Here is an 18,713-nt window from a genome sequence, read left to right on the forward strand (position 1 = left end):
ACTTCTGGGGAAGTGTGTATATTAGTGGAAGATCACATACGCTCATATCCAACCAAAAAATCTCACTACTCATCAAGAGAAATAGAATATTTGAGCGAGAGGTTAAATATCACATTAATGCATGCCTCCTTTATGGAGAAGTATCCTGACCAACAGGTATCCTACTGGTTATACCGCAAAATTTTTAAGGAGCGATTCAGTCTATCATTTGGGAGGCCACAAATTGATACCTGCTGTACATGCGAACAACTATCGGTAAGGATGAACATCGCTGAATGATAACGCCAAACGTGTAGCAGGAGCAGAGTTTATTGTCCATAAAAGAAGAGCCAAAAAGTTCACCAAAAAAAATGGAATATTGTTCTAATCTCTGCAAAGAAGACAATGAAACTGCTTCAATATGTATAGATTATATGCAGAATTTGCATCTGCCAGAGATACCTGTGCAGGAAGCATTCTATCTCAGGCAACTTAATGTTAATGTATTTAATATACGTAACTTGAGCGATAACACAGCAAAATTGTACATTTATCACGAGGGACTGGCTAAAAAAGGTCCAGATGAAGTCTGTTCATTTATCTTAGATTACATAAGCAACGAGTTACCAAACACAACAAAGTACCTACACATCTTCTCTGATAGCTGCCCAGGTCAGAATAGGAATAACACAGTTGTTCGATTTCTCCAAACTCTTGTTACTACTGGCAGATTAAAAAAAATATACCATTATTTTCCGATTCGTGGGCATTTCTTCATGCCCTGTGATCGAGATTTTGGTGTTATAAAGAGGAAGATTCGCACATCAGACAGAATCTATTCAATAAAAGAATACATAGAGTTAATAGTTGCATCAAATAAGAACAACAGATTCTCTGTTCAAATGGTACAAACTGCAGACATTTTGGACTTTAACCATTGGTGGAAGACCTATTTCAAGAAGTCTGTTCTGTCCATTGAGTCCATGGGAAGAGGAGTGAAAAGAGATCAGAAAGTAACGTTTCATGTGAATGACTTTATGGAGTTCCAATATGAAGTGGATCATATCTCAGGAAGGAACTTTATTGATGGACTGACTGTTCATACTTTCAAGTTGTTCCTTTCTAGAAGTGTGCTTCCTATGCTGCCCAGTGTTCCTGCTTATCCACATGGCTATGTGGCTTTAATTGAAAAGAAATTGTCAGACATTAAGAAATTGGAACCATACATTCCAACAGAATATCATGATTTTTATAATGAACTATATACTTGGCCAACGACATCAACTGATGACCAGGGAACGGATTTATATGGACTAAAAATATATGAAATATGTAAATATATATGTAGTTATTTTTACCAAAATATGGAATTAAATATGGATTTTTACCAAAATATGGAATTAAATATGGACTTAAAATTATAAAAAAAATGACTATGTACGTTAAATATTGGTACATTTTAATCAAACTAAACAAAAAATATAATGGACGTACCTTATCTTCCAATGTAGTTTCAACAAAACACAATTTTTATTGTCTGTTACCATAACAATAGGTTACAAACATTTCTTTCAAGTGCTGAAAAGTGAATCTTCTTCTATTGTCTCTGAGGATAGATTTATACTGACTAAAAGAGCGTTCGACGTCACAAGAAGTAACTGGTACATAATTCAATTTCACAATGTCTGCTGGGGATAAGTCCAAGTTAATCTTCACTGTTGATTCACCACTCATCACAGCAACAACCTTTTGTAGTTCTTCATATCCAGGGTTTTTTGAAAGTACAGTGTCCACCTTAGCTCTTACTGCATCTGCAACTTTACCTCTACCACGATTCAGTTGTTCCACAGTACTATTTATAATTTCAAAACTTTCAGATAGTGAAAGGTGCCTATTTTGGAGACTTTTGAGCGTTTTTATGATGCATGAAAATGTATGCTGAATGTGAGCTAAGTCATTCTTCACACTTATGTCACAGGTAACTGTTTTCGCAGTATCAATTGAGACTGCATCTTCAGAGTCCAATGCAAGGAGAACATTGTTAATAGAGTCTATATGTTCGGCATAATATTCAACTGCTTCTAGCCATGTACCCCATCTAGTTAAAATTGGCTTTGGTGGCAATGGAATTTCAGGGTACATTTCTTTCAACACGTTAACTCTACTGGGAGCTTTGAGAAATACTTTTTTCACTGATGAAATCAACAAATCTACTTTAGGGAAATTGTCTCTGACCACTTCTGCCACACGATGAAATGCATGCGCCACACAAGTAAAATGAGTCAATTTAGGATATACAACAGATAATGCTTGTCCAGCTTTGACCATATAAGGGGCAGCATCGCTAATAAAGAATAACACATTATCGTACATAATACCCTTTGGCCACAGGATACCCATAGCTTCGTTGAACAGTTTAACTATAGTTTTGTTATTGCACTTTTCTAGAACATCACAATGTAAAAGAATTCGTTCAGAATATTGTTCACTTAACAAACCGATAACTACATTACCAACAAGTCTACCTTCTTTGTCGGGAGTCTCATCAATGGAAACCCAAATTGAACTATCTTTAATTTCATCTCTTATCTTCTGTATTGTCTCATCGTAGATGGATGGAGCATACGTCTTCCTAAGTGTTGACTCATCCGGGATTGTATGTTGAGTATATTTTTCAAGGAATTCCCTGAAGACCTTATTCTTTAGTTTGTAGAGAGGAATATCAGCAGAGATGAGAGAACGGCACAGGTCGATGTTAAACTCAGATCTTACATTCGATGTTGTTGGTTGTGTTAAAAACAATTGTCTCTGCTTGGAATTTAGTTGTTTGTTGGCCTGATGTTTACTAGTTGTAATGTGTTGTTGCACCAGGAACTTTTGTGTAGATGATACTGCACACTGACACAAATTACAAAATAATATTTTATTGTCAGTTGATAAACCATCTTCTTTAAATTCTGAAATGTAACTTGTTAGTTTTGATTTTAAATTGACTGAATGACGTACTTTTGGCATATTTACCGTCTTTATAGTATGATTTACAAACCTGAACCTATGTGTACTCTGACTGGCATTTAACTGTTGAGCTGCACAACTGAAGTCTGTTAAAAATTTTAAATTAAATTAATACAGTTTTGTAACTTACTTTCCCATTGTTGATAGGACTGCTAATTTTCAAATAACTCTGATGTTAAAGGGATTACTGAACATGTGTTTAAATCTCTATTGTTGAAATGTATTTTTAAAAGTTAATGGAATTTTGTTTTGTTTTATTGTTAAACCTAATATAATATGGACTGTTTTATATGAAATATGGAAAATATATGGAAATTAACGAAAATATGTACTAAACTCTAAAATATGGAAAAATATGGAAAATAAAAGTAGGATTTTTCAACCCTACACATTGTGAAACATAAAGATAATGCAAAATATAAATTATATTAGCTTTATAAGTAAATATGTATTTACATATAAATCCTTTCCCTGCTGATGACTAATCATGGTGATGCAAGAAAACATACTAAGGAAGAGTAATGTTGTGTGTATGCTTTGATGCCATCATGAATTCATTATTGAAATAATTAAAAATGTCCTGTTTGACAGAAACTTAGTGAACTTCTTTTTTTTTTTTTTTTTTTTTTTTTTTTTTTTTTGCAAGTAATATTTTCTGCATTTTAAGTTGTGATTGTTAGGCTGTGAAGTTTGAATGAATGGGTTTAAAACATGTTCTCTAACTTATATTAGCATTTCTACATTAATTTAAGATTATTAACATTGAGAATCTACTTGTTGTTCTTGTTATTCCTACTGTTTGTTTCAGAAACAGCACATCTCCACCAAATTAAACAAATTCTGTAGATGTGGGTATTGAACTCTATCAAATAAGCAAGATGTCAGGATGTTTGTATTTAGTAAATGATCAAATGAAAAAATATCACAAGTGTGAACAATAAAATATGCCTTACAGAACGTTTTTTCAATTTCCTGAAAAATGTTACTGGAGGGAGAAGTGCTGTTTCTGAAACAAATGATTCAAATGTACCTTCCAACGATGTATTTAAAGCTCAACTAATATTACATATGTACCCTGTAAAAAAAATAAACACGAGATGGTGAAAATTTACTTATCTTGCTGCAAAAACAACTTTATGGCTTCCTTCTTCTACTGCTTGTCACAAACGTCTGACGCTTCCGTGGAGCGTGCTTTATAAAGCAGGGATCATATTGTCTGCATGGTGCTCCAATCTATCGCATAACTACCTAAGTAAAACTGGTGTGACAACGTGCCTCTGTAGCCAACCTGCCTTCATCTCCCTTATCGTAACACATTAACTCGTTTTTAATTTTATAGTATCGCAAAACATTTCCATAGTTTTTTTTTTCATTTTAGATTACCGAACATTTTGTCACAGCCAAAATGTGGACTTCGGTCACAAATTTTTCGTCATTTCAGACTTTTCGTTATATGGGTGTTTTGTCATTGCAGACTTCATGTCACAAGGGCGAAAATTCTACGTTGTACATTTCATCTGTCGTGAAAATAATATAACATCGATGGTTTGAATAGAGAAGAGTATTTGATTATTGGTACAGATAAGTGTGTGTATAGAATATGTGGAATATTGGATACTACGTAACGGGGAAATGAAACTGTATGCTGTTGTTTAGCATTCTCCAGCAAAATTGTGGCCGAGTGCCCGCAGGTACTGAATAATCCTGTTCTCGTTTCGATACTTTTGCAGAGATCTGAGTATTTTTTTTCTTCGTGGGTGAATGCCACTTTCAAGTCTTGCAATACACGAGTGATCTCCGCAGTCTCATTCTGCAAGTGTTGTGCCAGATGTAAAGTGAAGGTAAGCCATTCTGTTTATTATTTTGTGCCAGGCCTCACTGGTATTGGTTATATGAGGAAGTTGTAGTCGTAGCAATTCCAAGTGCTAGGTGGGAACATTGGTCTTCTATGGCCCCTACCGTAACGTCTACCAAGAACATAGGTCCCTTCAAGAAAATCACAAATTACTTGCAGGTCTTCAGAATTTTCTTCTCTCAGTTTCTCTAGCAACTCAGGGACTTGCTGTCCAGGAACGAAGGCTAAGGCAACCATAGAATGAAACTGTGCCCTAAATTCAAATTTTCTTCGGCCATGAACTGAGTCATCAAACCTTCAACTTGCATCCTACGCCACATTCTCTCTGATAAATGGATTAGACATCCAGGAATTTGCGAGTTAGGCAAACCGTCATTCACTGCTGCTATGGCAGAAATTTGAAGCCAGTTGAAATATATACTCAGGATGGAGATTTGTTCCTAGCTCGTCTGAAATCTTCTGCTTAATAACACGAAATACTTCGCCATACGTATATTTATTCCGTCTTTTCGTCAAAGTAAAAGCAATTAAAAAAATTAACCTTGCACCATGTAGTGTCTACTGTATAATTCCGTGTTAATTTTGGTTAAATTTTAAACGTTCCGTCACAGATCCAGTAATTTGATCTATATAATATATCTATGTGGTTATCGGAGCACCATATTAAGATACCTCTCTGTGCATTTAAGTGAAGCAGCCATCGTTCCCCATCCGTGGTTTCTTTATACTTCTGAGGGAGATCTTGAACTTCTTCTATGGAATTTGGTTCAGAGAGCAAGTTAAGTCTTCTAATTTGTCTTTAATTTGTCTAATTTAACGTTTCCTTCTTAGGAAGCTTTATTGCAGTCTCGCTGGATGTAGTTGCAAGCGCATTCTGCGCAATGCTAGATGTAGGTTCAACCGAGCTGGAAGCTATGTACTTTATGTTCTTTATTATTATTATTATTCATGAGTTTTCTTATGACTATTTCTTTATTCATTTGTAGAAACGTTTCATTTATGAATTTCATCCGTATATCTTTTGTATATTGACATTCAAAAACAATATGAAATTTGACATGGAAAAACTGAAGAACGGTACAAGGTTACAAATTTTCAAGATAAAGACGCTACATTAGAATCAACACCTGAGAATAGTAATGAGTACTGGACTCATCTAAAAAGTTGTACACAGAAAACAGCAGAAGAAACAATAGGATACAGAGAAGGAGTGAGAACGAAGAAACCTTGGGCCACAAGGAAAATGTTGGAGAAGATGGAGGAAAGAAGAAAATGGTAAAACGTCAACACGGAAGAACGTAGAAGAAACTATTGGAAACTAAACAACGAACCAAGAAGAGAAACTGATAAGGCCAAGGAAGACTGGACGAAAGAGAAATGTGAAGAAGTAGAGGATTTAGAGAGAAGAGGAAAATATGATTTAATGTACCGCAAAGTTAAATGTTTGGACTTCACAAATAAGAACGGGAAATCCATGTGGTTGATAGAAGACAAAAATTTAATAAGAAATGAAATAACACACAGACAAGGAATACTGAACACATGGACGAAATATGTAGAAGAGTTATATGAAACAGAATCGTCCAGATAATTTAGCCATAGAAGATGAAGCAACCGTATCTGAAGACGAAAAAGGATTTTCTATTTTAAGAGAAGAAGTTGAACTATGAGAATGGGAAAGCAACAGGAGTTGATGGAATCTCCATTGAGTTAATGAATGCTTGGGTGAAGACAAGAAGGAAATTCAATCATTATGCAACGAAATGAGAAAGGCGAATGGCCTGAAGATTTTACGGAGAAAGTGTTGCTTCCAATACCGAAGAAAAATAATGCGAGGGTAGTTCAGGACTATCAGTCTAATATCACACCCGACGAACATTCTCCTGCGAATATTAAACAGGCGTTTATATTCTAAGATGGAAGGACAGTTGGAAGAAGAGCAGTTTGGCTTCAAAAGAGGAAAAGGTACGAGAGATGCAATTGGACTGCTACGAACATTTGTAACTAATTGTAATCTTATTGTTCATGTTATAGTTGTAATCCCCTGGTAGAGGGGCAGAGAAGGCTTGACGGTCTTATCTCTACCAGGTTAAATAAATAAATACTAAATACTAAACAATCGGCGAAAGATACCTGGAGAAGAATAAAGAAGTGTATATAGTAGTATAGGACAAATCAATGTGTATATAATAAATAAATGAATATAGTATATAAAGGCGTTTAACAGAATGGATTGGAAAAAAACTTGTGGACATCTTATACAAAAAAGTGCGGATTGGAAAGACAGGAGGCTGTTCAGTAACCTATATATGAAACGAGTCAATGTCAGGACAGGAGAAGAAATGTCTGAAGGAACTGAAATAGGAAGAGGAGTACGACAAGAATGTCCTTTATCATCTACATTGTTTAACATGTGCTTGGAGGATTTGGTGAAGAATTGTTTCCAGAACATGGGAGGGGTAAAAATAGGAGGAAGTAAAATAAAATGCATGACATTTGCTGATGATATGTCGTTATTAGCAGAAGAGACAACATACTAAGGGATGTGACAGCTGTGAGCAGCATAGGATGAAGATAAATGCAATCAAGACGATGACCATGGTTCTCAGAAGAAAAATAAAGAAGGTAAACTTGCGAATTCTAAATGAGGCAGTAGAGCAAGTGAACATCTTCAAATACTTAGGATGTACTATAAGTAGTAACATGAGCTGCAGATAGGAAGTCAAAAGAAGGATAGCAATGACAAAGGAAGCTTTTAACAGAAAAAGGAGCACCTTCGCGGACTTCCAAAAAATAACTGAGGAAGAGACTAGTGAAGTGCTTTGTGTGGAGTGTAGAATTGTATGGGGCAGAACCATGGACATTACGACGAAATGAAGAGAAGCGAATAGAAGCATTTGAAATGTGAATATGGAGAATGGCGCGTGTTAAGTGGACATACAAAATAAGAAATGAAGTTGTGTGGGAAGAGTGATGCTGAATTTGATCAGAAAGTAAAAAAGGAATTGGTTGGGTCACTGACTGAGAAGAAACTGCCTACTGAAGGGACTGGAAGGAATGATGAACGGGAGAAGAGTTCGGGTCAGAAGAAGATATCAGATATAAATGGCATTAAGATATGTGAATCATATGCGGAAACTAAGAGGAAGGAAGAAAATAGGAATGATTGGAGAATACTGGGTTTGCAGTGAAAGACCTGCCCTTGGGCAGAACATTTATGTATGTATGTATGTATGTATGTATGTATGTATGATTTCCGTCCATACATCTCCATTTAATATCACACTTCATGGATCTGTGTTTGAGGAACATGTATTCTTTATAAATAAGCTTGTTACCCCTTTTTGAGGCAGGAATAAACTTTAAATTTATATCCATTCTAATTTGCAACTATTAATTTTATAATAAATTACCTAACTTGTCTATAGAAGGGTTCAAATAGTTGGCATGTACGAATAGTTTCCATAGAAGCAGGTTGTTCCTCGATGAAGTGTGGTATGTGCGAATTTTGAAAAGTGTAACATGTCTAAGTTTGATGAAGGATAAGTGGAACAAAGAACAGAGTGCACCGGAATTTGAACCCGCATTTTCAGCTCTACGTGCTGATGCTTTATCCACTAATCCACACCGGATTCCCATCCCGATGTCGGACTCAATCCCCTCCGTTTAAGTTCCACCTCTTGAGTTCTCTCTAGTGGCTTACCCTCATGCACTGCGTCATAGATGTATGACGAGTTACTAAGTGGCCGGGATCCCACGGAGGAAGCGCCGTCTTAAATCACTAAGTCATTATTTTTCGCATATCATATATTATTATGATGTACCGAAGAACATATGATATTTCCGTGCAGAAATTCTGCGTCATCATATTATGAAGGATGAGTGAAACAGAGAAAAATTCTCTCCGGCACTCATAACGAGTGCACCTCTGCACATGTGTCATACATCTAACATGTAACTTTTTAGGTACTATTGCACCTTTTTGGTACTCGGGAAGCTTATTTGATACATAATTAACAAGCTGCCACCTTGAATTCCCTGAATTGTACTTCGGAAGCAGATTTGGTTCACATATATTTAAATAACTGTAATCGAGATAAATTGCACTACTGCACCCGGAAAGAATAGTGCACATGATTTGTTACTTCCGTAAATCTGCTCACATTAAGACTTCATTTAAAATAGAGTTAAACACTCGGGAAGTGAAAAAAAGAAAATCATTTTGGGACGGAACAAAAGGTGTTTTTTCTCTACCTTAGCCAAGTCTGCACTCAATGGTTACATTTATATTTTGTCCCATGTCCATTCTTGCTAATTTGACATACTATAATAACATTAAATGTAACATAAACAGTTGAGCAGTGCCTACTACCACGGCCGTTTACCTAGTACGTCACTTCATCCGTCAGAGCGCTCTCAGACGTCACAGAATAGATAGCGCTATCAATCCCTTCATTTGTTCTTTCCAAATAATCCTATTGGCCGGGTCATTACGTCTCACGAGGATAGAGGGGGAGAGAGTTTACCTGTTTTAACGGAGATACACGGAACGTCACTTGGGTTCCGGTACGCGGCAGATACACTTAACAAGATTTAGGATCTCGTACGCGGGAGATATTCGGAAACACTTGGCTCAGATTCAAGCTCTCGTACGCGACAGAAACTTTTAACAAGACTTAGCATTTTGGTACGCGGCAGATATAGACAACGTGACTCGGGCTTTGTACGTGCTGGAGATAGATCAGTGGAGTAGTTATATTGCGTCGTGTGTGTTTGGGATTTTAGTGGATCGTAGTTTGAAATATCGCTTGCTAGTGATACGTCTTGGGGGCAAGTTTTAGTATTTGCATCGAGTAACATATTTGTGAGATATATGTGTTTGAGGTAAATTGTATGGGGAATTATGTAAGGAGATATGATTTGAAATGTGAGTTCATGTTCCGAGACGGTTAGAGTGATAAGGCAGCGATTACGGTCTCACATATGGTTTTAGTGTTTTCCCTGCTCCATTTTGATTGTTGCTTTCCTTCGCCGTTATTCTCTTATCATGTGCGTCGAGTTTAGTTGCTATTTAAATGATCCTTGAAATTGGAATTATCGTCCGTTACTTATTACGTGCATCTGTCTCCATCCCTCTCTCTCTCCGTTGGGTATTCATTTTGTAAAGTGCAGAGATTTGTGTTAGTGCTATTTGCACAGTTTATGTGAGCAATATGTGCAATGGGTAATGTATAGTGATCTATCATGTAATGCCTTATGCTGGGTAGAGTTTGTCTCTTATTGAGTGTACATGTATTTTTAGTTTGGTTAGTCAGACTGAGTGGTATCTACGGTCGAATGGATCATGTATTAAGTTAATGTGCTGGCTGGGTGTTGTGTTCAGATTCATAATCAGATAGTTAAAATATATATATATATATATATATATATATATATATATATAGAGAGAGAGAGAGAGAGAGAGAGAGTGGTTCATGAACATATGGTTAATAGGTTAGTCACTGATGGTCGAGAGACGGCCATATTAGATGGTTTAATCACTTATAAGTGTGTTGGCCTCAGCCTTGTGATACTTACATGATTTACATATCCTGGGGATATCATTTCAGATTAGTTTGTCCTATTTTCACTAATCTATTTCATGTTTATTGTTATTTCATTTTTCATTTATGTACATTGTTACTTATTATTGTTAATTATATTTGTTTTACAAATTCACACTATTCATTCCTAAAAGTCTTCCACTGCGCACACCTAATCCTTTCAATGTGCCGTCCACCTGGCGAAAGCAGCCAATATAAGAAAGATAAAGAGGAGGAGTGGATGATCGTACCACCGCCCTAACACAGTGTTACTACTTGACTACTTGACATGTTGATAGCAAATATGAATGGAATCGATCACTTACAACTGCACAAAGAAAACGGCAGACTCGCGGCACTTGCTGAGTGAATGCTGGGTGGCGAAATGTAGCATGTTGCCGTCTTCTTATCTCGCTCTGCAGCCACCTCCGCTGATTAAGATTATCAATTCAGTGTTACTCAGTTGTTAGGATAAATAATTTAAGAGTTTTATTTCGTTTTTTTACATGTCAGTTTTCTACTTTTGTCCTCCTAAATATGGATTTTGGACCACTATATGTTGGTTTGTTTCCTAATAGCCACGCGGCGAGGTGCAAGGCGTGGTGCGCGGCGAAGTGAACCACTCCAACATGTTTTTACGCTAAGGGTAAAAACTTTTTATTTGATATAAGAAATATAATGTGACTGAATTATAAATGTTCCCCTAAGTTCCCGCAATAATTAGCATGGCTTCTGTGGAAACACATGACGCGTGTAACGGAGATATACATTTCACCACTGTTGATTAAAAATTCTTCACTCCTTATCTTGTTTATTGCACCAGTCTGAAGGTCAAGACCGCCCCAGTGAAGTTTCTTTAGCTCTTTGTTAGCAGACTCAGTCATTTATAAGTTTTACTGCTGTGAAGAAGTGTGTGGTTGATATACAGTTATCATTTAGCTTTGTGTGTAGTGTAGTGCATATATTATGTTTGTGTTTATATTGATCTATTAAATTAAAGTACTACAAAACAGAGAGTTAAATATGTCGCGCAGGAGTATTAATGATCCTGACAATTTCTGCTATGTGTGTGGTGAATATACAGTTAAATCCAATAGACAGAGAGGTTTACAAATTATATTTTGATTGTAGACCAGGTGATCAAAATAGAAGGTGGGCTCCTCATGTGTGTTGTGGTAATTGTGCTAGCAATCTAAGGGGGGTGGTTAAAAACTAACGAAAACCTCTATGCCTTTCGGAATTCTGATGGTATGGAGGGAACCAATCAACCATATTGATAACTGTTATTTTTGTATGACCAAATTATGGGGACTTAAGGAAAAGGTAGAAATGAATAACAAAATATTCCATCAGCCATTAGACCTGCTAGTCACAGTATTGAGATACCGATTCCTATTCCTCTTGGACACTAGAAGACGAGACTGAAAGAAGTAATGACTCAGAACAAGTTCCATCAAGCTCTGGTTCTGAATTTCAAGGTACAGATCCGAATGTGCGTCATCAGGTAACTTAGAGAGAGTTATGATCCGAGATTTAAATCTTTCAAAAGCACAAGCAGGACTTATAGATTTTAGCCTAAAAGAATGGAATTTCTTACACAGAGATACAAGCATATCTGTATTTCGAAAACGAAAGGAGCAGCTGGTTAAATACTTCAAAATGAAGGATGCCCTACGTTACTATTGTGGCATTGATGGTTTAATGAATGGTCTTGATAAAAGTCACAAGCCAGTCGAACCTAGGCCGACTAGTCTGGAGACAGATGCGCTACCACAGAGATAACGCGCCTGACTTTCAGGTATGTTAATTAATTAATTTAACAAAATTAGATATTTTTATTGTGATGAATATATTACTACATAATGGTAACTTAATTTTATTTCTTGTTCTCAAAAATATTTAAAAAATGTGATTTACGAGGGGGGACCCAAAAATAACCGGAATGTTTTGTTTTTAATTCTTATTTACCTCTACATTCACAGTACTTTAGTCCCTTTCAAAGTATTGTCCATTGTGCATTAATGCACTTGTCCCAACGCTTTTGACACTGCTGAAAACAGTGCTGGAACTCTTGAGGCAGGATATTGTTCAAAGCCGTTAGCGTGTTTTCTTTGACGTCATCTACATAACTGAATCGCTTTCCTTTCAGACATTTCTTCATACGTGAAAACAAAATAAAGTCCGACGGAGCCATATGGGTGAGTAGGATAGATGAGACACAAGCACCATGTTGTTGTTTGTCAAAAACTGTCGGACCATCAGAGGTGTGTGGGCTGGAGCATTGTCGTGGTGAAGCAACCAGTTCCCATCTCTTCACATTTCGGGTCGTTTTCGTCGCACACTCTCTCGTAATCTTCGTAACATATCCAAATAGAAATGTTGGTTCACTGTTTGTCCTGGCAGAACGAACTCGTTGTGGACAATGCCATTCACATAAAAAAACAAATCAACATTGTTTTCACATTGGATCGCATTTGACGTGCTTTCTTGGGTCGTGGTGAATTTGGAGTTTTCCATTGGCATGATGCTTACTTTGATTCTGGATCGTACCCATAGCACCAAGACTCATCCCCAGTCACAATTTTTTTCAAGAAAATTTGGATCGTTCTGCACTTCATTCTTCAAGTCACGGCAAACTCTCACGCGGTTTTCTCTTTGGTCATCTGTGAGCAAGCGACACTCGTCTCATGTGCAAATCTTCGGTTAAAATTCGCTGGACCGTGCTCCATGAAAAGTTCGTTGCTCAGAAACTTCGTCAATGCTCTTTCGATGATCTTCATCGATTCCACGTTTGATTTCCTGCCGAAGGAAGCCCGGGGCGTGGCATGTCTTCAGTTGACATGTTGCCAGATTTGAAACGGGAAAAACCAGTCGTAGACCTGTGATTTCCCCAAAGCATCATCATTAAAGGCTTGCCGAAGCATCCCAGCGGTCTCGGCTGCAGTTTTCCCTAACAGAAAACAAAATTTCACACACACTCTTTGTTCCTTGTGGTCGGCCATCTCACTAATCGTCAAACGGTTGAAACAGGAACGCAAACAACACAGCACCACAAACAAACCACTTAACTCAGACTGACGCCAGGTCACTAACGGTCGCGGGAGACCCCAAACTAACACCACCTAACAGCACAACTCGTAACTACAAATCATGCGCGCGCAACAGTTAGTTTTCGGTTACTTTTGGGTCCACCCTCGTACTAAAAAACTGAGGGCGCTACATAAAAACTATGGACATATCTGAACTCAACACATCTAAATACAGTATATAATAAATGACATAGATATTGTGCAAAAAATGTTCAAGGTCAATTTTGTTGTTCAGTGTTATTGAACATGCTAATTTTTTTGTGAATATGGGTGGTTAGACGCTATGTATGTGTATATTATTGTTAGTCGCTTTACGAGATATTCGTCACGTAAGACTACTTTAACAACCGTCACGTCTATATCTTCTGACAATGTTCAGCATTTTTCAGACAACACTAATTATTTTGATCATGTACCTATTCTCAGACATTGTATTTTTTAATATTTTATATTTAATTGGTACATAATTGAAGATCTCGCAGGAAAAAGGATGTAACATCAAATTTATGAAACATATGACTTAGGTGAAAAAAAGAATTTTGAAGCATTCGTTTATAACAATAAATTATTGTATCCAATAGCTGAATAAATTTTTATCTTTAATTAGTCAAATGGTTCTGCTAGTAAATACCTATAGGCCTAATGAAATATGACCCTGAAATTATTTTCCTTCCCCCTAAACGTGTATTACAGTTTTTTTGTTACACCCTTATTCTATAGAAGTCTGCAATTATTTTTTTTCAATATTATGTTTTTAAAACTCATGTTCACCTTGTTAGACAGTTCATATTTCAGATTAAAGTTGCATATTTTGCTATCTTTTACGTACAATTTAAAGTTATGTGATTGGCTTGAATTATGTAAATATTTGATGATAATACAGAGAGCGAAAACGTTCGTCCGAAAATAAGGTATTAAACTAAATTTTTCACTGTTGAAAAGTTATAGACGGAAAATACCATTAAATGATAAACTAGTCAACTTATCGGAATCATAATGACAATGAAACTACTAAGGAATCCTGCGTTACGGATTCCGCGCCGGTCCCAGTCCTCTTAGGGGGAAAAATTTTCTCATGAAATTTCTGCCAGTGTATGGGACAGATGACCACCCAGCATCGTGATACATTTGGGAAGCTACGATAGCTAGCGAAACCCGGTTACGACAACCAGCTATAACGGCTGAGAGGATCATCATGCTAACCGCACCATACCTCCGTCCTGGTTGGATGATCGTCCACCTCTACTTCGGCACGTGTGCGAAAGGCAAGCAACCGACTAGTCGGTCTCGATACTTAAAGGGCTGTAGCGCCATGGATTATTATTATTATTATTATTATTATTATTATTATTATTATTATTATTTACTTACGTATGGCTTTTAAGAAACCCGGAGGTTCATTGCCGCCCTCACATAAGCCCGCCATGGGTCCCTATCCTGAGCATGATTAATCCAGTCTCCATCATCATATCCCACCTCCTTCAAACCCATTTCAGTATTATCCTCCCATCTGCCTCTCGGCCTCCCGAAAGGTCTTTTTCCCTCCGAACTACCAACTAACACTCTATATGCATTTCTGGATTCATCTATACGTGTCACATGCCCTGCCTGTGTCGAACGTCTGAATTTAATGTTCCTAATTATGTCAGGTGAAGAATCCAATGCGTGTAGTTCTGCGTTGTGTTAACTTTCTCCAATCTCCTGTAACTTCATCCCTCTTAGTCCCAAATATTATTTCCTAAGCAACTTATTCTCAAATACTCTTAACCTCTGTTCTTTCTCAAATTGAGAGTCCAAGTTTCACAACCTTACAGAACAACCGGTAATATAACTGTTTTATACATTCTAACTTTTAGCTTTTTTGAGAGGAGATTGAATGACAAAAGCTATTGAACCGAACAATAACACGAATTTCCCATATTTGCTGTGCGTTTAATTCCTCCCGAGTGTCATTTATATTTGATACTGTTGCTCTAAGGTACTTAAATTTTTCCATCTCTTCAAAGAATAAATGTCATTAAATTATTATTATTATTATTATTATTATTATTATTATTATTATTATTATTATTATTATTATTATTATTATTATTATTATCGGAGATGATAGCTCACTTGAAAATGCAATACAAGTCTCATTTAAGTCCTGAAGTACAACAATATATCATTAACCTTCAAATAATGTAATAATACTTCACCCAAATCTGATAGTTGCGACGCTGTTATTCCCGGCGTGACTCCTCCTCTTTGCTTACGTCTTAGGAAGTGAAGTCTAGGTAGGTAGTATCGTTCGTCATTTTTGTTCTTTCGTTGCCGAGCTACCAGACGAGGAATCTATTTGCCGCACCGTTAAACATTATCATGTCGTAGCTCCTATGATAATAAATCAAACGCACTGTAATTCAGCAAAAATTTGTGCGGCAAATAAAGTCCTCGTGTGTTTTCTGCGAACGCCAACGAAAGAGCCAAAATGATGGGCGATTATATTAAGTAATCGAGCTTTAGGAAATGCATAACGTCTTCATCAACAAACCACAAGACGCATACGTTTAAATATAGCCGACCTGCAACGTGATTGGCTGCCGGAAATTAGAGCGATGGGACTATACAATCACATTCATTTATCAGCGTCGAGAAAATGAAAACATCACTTTCTTGCAAAAAGTTATTGCAACTGAAACGCAGCAAGTAAATTGAGCTAGTCAGAGTTAAGAGAATGACATACATATCCAAACAGATCATCCACCAGCCTAACCTACTTTCGTATAGGCCAGCGTTTCTCAAACTATGGTCCGCGGACCACCAGTGGTCCTCGAAGTCTACCCTTGTAGTACTTCAAAAAAGACAGAAGAAAAATAAAATTCAAACAAATTGCATATCACACTATAGCTGAAAATCTCAGAGTTTGGAAATTACACATGGCAATCGCCTTTTACTTTATCTCTCATGACATTTATTACCCTACCTGTCTAACGATTTCCCACTCTACTCTCAACAACAAAAGAGGGATTGAAAGCACTATGAACGTGGTGTTTCTCGCCATCTCTTCCCTGCACATCTGGCGCCTGTAACCCAGCCAGGGGCCACACGAATTCATAAGAGGACCAAAGTACCGAACCTTTTCATGTATTTGTGACTTTCTTAATAGTTTTGCCGACACCCAGTCCGCACATTGAAATGGTCACGTACTGTACGTCGTACACCAGTAGGTAATACAACTATGAGGTCACAATTTTAAACTTATTTTCCAAGTAAATATGACGAATTTTCATGGGTTCGTGATCTCTCTCATTGCGATACTGAAAATAACAAACTTTCATTGAGTGAAACAGAACAGTTAATTGAACTCTCGAATGAGACCGGACTTAAAATGAAATTCCAAGCAGAAGGTATGGTTAATTTCTGGACTTCATCACAAGTGGAAAGAGAATAAGTATAGTGAACTGTACAATGGTGCTTTAGAGATTATAATTCAGTTTGCTTCTACGTATCTGTGTGGAAAAGAGATTTCATCACTAACTCTAATAAAAACAAAGTAGCGAAATCGACTTGAGGTATGTGACGTTCTCGGACTTGAGCTTACCACCATACGTCCAAATATAGAACAAATGTGAAAGAATCGGCAGGCTCATCCATCTCATTAATGTATCAACATTTATTTATTTTTTTTAGTTAATAAATTAAAGATTATCGAAACTCTAATATCTTGAATTATTAAAAAAAATAAATTAATTTTCTTCTATTAACATTAACTTAATTACTTAATACTAATATAAAATTAATTGAATTAAATTAATTTTAATTAATTAATTCTATTTTAGAATATGAGTATACTGCTATTAAAATATGCTACAAAAATGATAAATTTGCTTTCGAAGGAAACAAGAATAAGGTGGTCCGCGAAACTGTTCTGACTTAAAAAGTGGTCCGCACTTCAAAAAAGTTTGAGAAAAGCTGGTATATGTTAAGCATTTGATTAAATTTTGTGCCCTCATGCACGATACTTCTGTTTTGTTGCAGTTGATCGGACCTCAGTTCATTCAAGCTATTCAGCCCTCACTGGAGAACCGCTGGACGCCAGAACTTCACGAAGCCTGGGTGCAGCTGTTCAAGTACATGGCGTACGTGATGAAGATGTCCATGGGAGATGAAGAACAGCGTATCAGAGCGCAGCAATGAGGACAGTGGATGAAGAAGTTGCGCAGGTCTATTTCGAAAAGGAAACCCTCATTACAAGATGCTGGTCAGAGCTCTCACAGTGAGGAACATTTAGAGTGAAACAGACGGCAAGACATTTTAGAACTTGACAGACACGCACTTCGGTTCAAAACACAAGCTCTCCTCTTACCTAGGCAATTTCTTCATTCCTTGATGCTATACGAAGTTGAATTTGTAGTTAGACGATTTAAATGAAAACTATTTCACCAGCATATATTGTATGATAATAATTTCATTTTCTTTAGATCATAAAAACTGTTACTGCAGTAGTGTATTATTTATCAGTAAAAATGGTGCGTTGAGCTTTGATTGAAATTCTGTTTTGTAACACAAAGATATTATATTCTGTCTTTACTTGCAAACGTAATTTACTTAGTACCAGTTTTCATCTATATTAAACGTCTGACATCTTTAACAACTAATTATATGTACATGTATATATACCATATATTTAAATCGCCATTGCCTTATTGTGTGTCATCATTATTGAAAAAGTACACTCCATGTTTTTGTGGACCCAATCAATGCTGAGTCAGACTTGGCCGAGGACGATATCTTTTCGCACGAAGAAATCACAAGTATGCTTCCTTCCGGGGTAGAAGTAAAGCTGGATATGCATACGAAGAAAAAATAATTTTACATGAAGTAACAAAATCCACAAAGCGGCCACTAAATCGATTGCTAAGAAGTGATACCTCGTATCTGTAAATTTGCAGGTGAATCAAACAACTATTTTAAAAATTAATTTTTCTCGACATGCACAAACTTCTTAAATATTTTTCTGCTTTGCAAGATCTCCCACTCGAGGACAAAATATTAGTTAACTGTCGAACATTGTGAACATAATGACAGCCTAATAATAATAATAATAATAATAATAATAATAATAATAATAATAATAGTAGTAATAATAATAATAATAATAATAATAATAATAATAATAATAATAATTTAGTTAATCTAAACAATAGTGTA

The 18,713-nt window shown here is 36.4% G+C and overlaps 1 protein-coding gene across 1 annotated transcript in view; it reads left to right on the forward strand.

The window, feature by feature from the left end:
- LOC138715678 (neuroglobin-like) overlaps positions 1-18,048 on the forward strand; it is a 229,920-nt gene extending 211,872 nt beyond the window's left edge. The window contains exon 3 of the mRNA XM_069848746.1: positions 17,541-18,048. Coding sequence (XP_069704847.1) covers positions 17,541-17,699 — 159 coding nt within the window. The 3' untranslated portion in view covers positions 17,700-18,048. The remainder of the gene's footprint in view (positions 1-17,540) is intronic.
- Positions 18,049-18,713: the final 665 nt, after the last annotated feature.

The sequence above is a fragment of the Periplaneta americana genome, chromosome 15 (genome assembly GCF_040183065.1).
Source record: "Periplaneta americana isolate PAMFEO1 chromosome 15, P.americana_PAMFEO1_priV1, whole genome shotgun sequence".
In the NCBI taxonomy this organism is placed as follows: Eukaryota; Metazoa; Arthropoda; class Insecta; order Blattodea; family Blattidae; genus Periplaneta; species Periplaneta americana.